At 44.9% G+C, this 4,242-nt stretch overlaps 1 protein-coding gene across 5 annotated transcripts in view; it reads right to left on the bottom strand.

The window, feature by feature from the left end:
* LOC111660078 (ubiquitin-conjugating enzyme E2 E1) overlaps window positions 1-4,031 on the bottom strand; it is a 13,854-nt gene extending 9,823 nt beyond the window's left edge. The window contains exons 1-3 of one of the 5 annotated variants that reach the window (XM_023413203.2): window positions 3,919-4,031; window positions 2,532-2,726; window positions 2,032-2,082 (exon numbers count right to left, since the gene is read on the bottom strand). In XM_023413203.2, coding sequence (XP_023268971.1) covers window positions 2,032-2,082; window positions 2,532-2,719 — 239 coding nt within the window. In that variant the 5' untranslated portion in view covers window positions 2,720-2,726; window positions 3,919-4,031. The other 4 variants (XM_023413205.2, XM_023413208.2, XM_023413204.2 and 1 more) reach the window with 4 other exon arrangements.
* Window positions 4,032-4,242: the final 211 nt, after the last annotated feature.

Genomic DNA, 4,242 nt, shown 5'->3' with positions numbered 1-4,242 from the left:
GGGAGGGAGGGGGGGTGAGGTAGGCCTGTGATGTCTGCAGTTCACATTTCAGTGGCAACGAGGCAGTAGAAAAATAAAAGAGGCTCTGCTCAGCGATCCCTGCGTGAAGTGTGATTCCACTTTGATAAATGAGGAGATGAAAGACTCGGCTTTATAGTTTTCATAAGTTTCCGACGAGAGAAGCACCGACCATCACTGGAAGCTGGTTCGGGACGAGTCCTCCCTTCATCAGTCAGTGTCAGAGTTTAAGAGTGAGCGAGCCCCAGAAACAACAAACCGACTGACTCATCGATGCGTAATCCATTAAACGGCATCTGCAAGGCGTAGCTGGCCAGCTCCATTCATACCCTAATGAGCAGATTCTGTGCTAAACGAAGCAGAAAGAACCAAAATCCATTAAAAAAAAATCCCCCTTTACTGCACGTGGCGCTGAATCGGGGAGGATTTCCTACAGAGTGGCAGCTAAACAAAAAGAAAAGATGAGGCCTCTCACACAGATCTGTCCCGTCTCATCCTCGGGTTGGTGCTTCTGTAAAAGTGTCAGAGCTGCGGCTTCACTGTCGGAGGGAAGGCGTAGCCGCGGCGTTTCTGGTTTAAACAGCGGCGTGCTGGACAGATGACAAGGTGAGTTCACCCGGGTTTACATCACTGCCAATAAATACCAGCGTCTACTGCAGAGTCATTTGACCCGAGTGTGAATGTCGATTGTTCCCTTTTCTATTGCCGACAAAAGCCTGATGTTAGTGAGTCTTAGCGGGTGTTTTGACCAGCGGAAAATGGGTTTAAGATTATTATTATTATTATTATCAGATCTGTTTGACTCTTAATTCCCCACATCTACTGTGAGATAATTAAACTACGTCCCCAAAATAAGGACCAGACTTTTTATTTTTCATGTTGACAGCAAATACAATGAAAAGTCAAAAACCAGCAACAACACGAGGCTCAGTAACTTCCTACAACAGCAACAAGACTCAAACAGGAGGAAGCAGAGCATTTGTGTGGGGACTATTTTCAGTGGTGGATTAATACACAGCGAGTCTTCGAGGCGGACTCACTGATGTGTAATTAACAGTTTTGGGACAACAGGGCAGTGAAGCAGCTAAAGGGAATTCAGCCGTCATTCAGCTCACTATTTACACCTGTGCTTTTCCTACTGTAGCATGTAGCATGTAGCACGTTTGTCTTACATGAACAGACGCAGATAGAAATGATGCAGCTAGTTCACGTCAACACGTCGGTCAGAGAGAAAGTTTTCTTTAAATAAGAAGCAACAGCCAATCGTGTTTCTTCTGTGACAGAAACAGTCCAGACGCCATCAACCCGACGACAGACAAGAGTTTTCTTTTCTTTTGTGGATCTCTGTGCATCAACGTTCATTAGCTACAGCTGAGTAAATTTGCTGGTGATGAAACCTTTCACTTCCTACAGCTTCCTGACGAGCCGATTCTCGCCGTATCACAACTGCAATGATTCATTCTTCAGCCTTACAAATCAAACAAAGCTTAGGACTGGGTGTCGAGTTACATTATTAGATACTAGTGCAAACAGGACCGATACTGGTGCCGATATATAGAAGCTAACGCACAAACATTTCGAATTTTAAATGTTACAAACAGCTGAAGAAGAAGTTAACTAACATATAACTTCTATATATAAATAGTCTAAAATTGACAAAATCTTGATTGAACTCAGGAACTGTCTCTATTAAAAGCAAACTAGACTACAGAGCCGACATCGGACACCAGCTGTCAACACTCAACGCTATGAGCTGATGCCATTCAGCTTGAATCCTCCACCCTGACCACAAAGGTTAACTCAGGTGTCTATATGCGAGTGGTGAACGGGAAACCTCGTACTGAAGGCACATGGAAGACGGACGAAGACGTTTCTCTTTCAAGACGCCCCTGTGCATTAATTCCCTCTTAACAGACTAAAACATCCTCAAATAAACAAACAAAAAAAAAAACCCCACACAACCACAAAATTAAAAATTGTGCACGATGTGATGCTGCACGTTCATTGGCTTACCTGCAGTTCGGCGGCGGATCCAATGTGATGTCAGCCAGCTCCTTTTGAATTCTGCAAAGGCAAATAAAACATTTAAATAAAAGGCAGCGCATCAGACGTGAAGCTCAGATCAGATACTGTGAAATCCAAACTGTGAGAGGCCCGATGGAAAAGAGGTTAAAAAGAAACCTTTAAGAGTTGTGACAAAACCCTTGAAGAAACGCACCTTTCAATAGAGGGAATCTCATCAATTAACTCTCTTTTATTGCTCTGATTTTGGACTGAAGCTTGTGGTGCTCTGACTGTTTTCAGCTGCTGGGGAAAGAGACTCCCTAAAGTCGCCTGTGAATAACACGCAGCATCTATCAAGCTAAATGTGTCTATGAGCCTTTAAACCACTCGCTCTACTAGCCTGTGTAAAATAAAATAAAAAAAAAATATGGAGTAGTGTGAAACTTTTATTATGTTGAAAAGGTTGGCTGATGTATATCCTGCTGTCAGAGAGCCGGCTGTATATTCACCTTTTAGCGCTGGTGGAGAGAAGCTTGGAGGTCTTGCTCATGCTGGCTTTGCTTTCTCGTTTCTTTGGGGTGTTCGCCTCCTGCTGCTGCTGCTGCTGCTGCTGCTGCTGCTGCTGATGATGATGATGATGAGTCGAGGATGAAGAGGAAGAAGAGCTGGTGCTGGCACGGGAATCTTCATCCGACATACCGAGCCTGGGGGGGGGGGGTAAGCAGGAACACAGGATTTGTTAAGAGAGGTGCACAAGGGGTGAATTATTCCAGCTTGCACCTAAACACTCGCAAGACAACAAATACCCCCCTGTGGGCGTCAGTGAGTTAATTTAACATTAATAACTTTTATTGCAGTGTGCAACAGTCTGAATATGTCACATGCACTTCCTGTTGCAGTGGTTTTTCCCCTGTTTCAGTGGAAACTGTTGTTGCCCATGAGCTGTAAACTTGAGAGCATCTCTAACACAGACTCTCGCGTTGGGAGTTTTTTCTATTCACGGTGCATGTGGAGGCTTTTAAGGCTGCAACCATGAATCCCACAGCGCAGCCACAGACTCCATAAACACTGCCGTCGTTTTAACTGCTAGGGCCTGCTCTACATGTTGACCCGGATTAACTGCTTTCATCGGGGGGGGGGGGGGGGGGGGGGGTTTGTTTTTGTTTATTATTAAATCGTCGCTCCGGAGGATGTTACAGGACATTTCTGCTTCTTTTTCACACCGACCTCAGCTAAATGTTTGCAGCCGGGCGTTATTTTTTTTTTTTTTAGCGTTTGTCAGTCATTTTAGCGACAAAGGAAAATCATGTGAAAGTGAAATAGTTCGGCTTACGGGGCCTAGTTCTGCCTGACACCGCGGGACCACACGCACCAGAACCTCCTTTTTTTTTTTTCTGGATTCAGTCGAACAGGTCGAAACAAGGAGGAGGAAGAGGAGGAGGAGGAAGAGGAGGAAGAGGAGGAGGAGGGTGGCGGAGTAAAGAAAAAAGCAGAAATACAACCGACGGGGCGATGTCGCAGTTGAACCCCCGACTCTGCACCTCGACAGTCCCCGTGCGAATGAAACTTTCACCTAGAGAAGTCAGCGAGGTGCCGCGGCGCTGTCACGCCGTCCCCGACGCCTCAAACCCGGACTCCGCCGCTCACAACAAACACAACACGTCGTTCATTTAAAGCCTTTTCCTAGCTTTTTTTTTTTTCTTCTTCTTTTTCTTCTTTTTTTAAAGCAATATCCGTCGACATGCAGCTGATCTCGGTCACAGGATGGACCGACTCCTTCATTCGCCTCTGACGGTAACGCGGATACGTTTCTGGTCCCGCCGCCCTTTAAGAGACACCGACCGCACGGACGTTAAAACACGACGCGCTGTAATACAAACATTTAGCATTTGGTACCTTTCTTTGTGTGTGTGCACAGCCTTATGCGTGTGTGTGTGTGTGTGTGTGTGTGTGTGTATGTGTGTGTGTGTGTGTGCCTCCGCCGTCTGGACGCACTAGCGTGAAAGCACCCGCAACGGAGAGAGACGAAACTTCCGGTCAACATCTTAGAAATAAAAGCACAGCAATATTATATTATTATTATTATTATTATTATTATTATGGCTATAATGATTACAATATTAACATCTACCATAAGAAAAAGAAATAAAAACAAGAACAAAAGACACCAAACACAAATTTTATTTTTTATTTTTAAGCAATAAAGGTACAAAATTCAGG

The sequence above is a fragment of the Seriola lalandi genome, unplaced genomic scaffold (assembly GCF_002814215.2).
Source record: "Seriola lalandi dorsalis isolate HSWRI2012SDOR001 ecotype SW California unplaced genomic scaffold, Sedor1 jcf7180002054505, whole genome shotgun sequence".
NCBI classification, from domain to species: Eukaryota; Metazoa; Chordata; class Actinopteri; order Carangiformes; family Carangidae; genus Seriola; species Seriola lalandi.
Note: the sequence above shows the minus strand (reverse complement) of the source record. Positions and strands in the feature narration are given on the sequence as shown.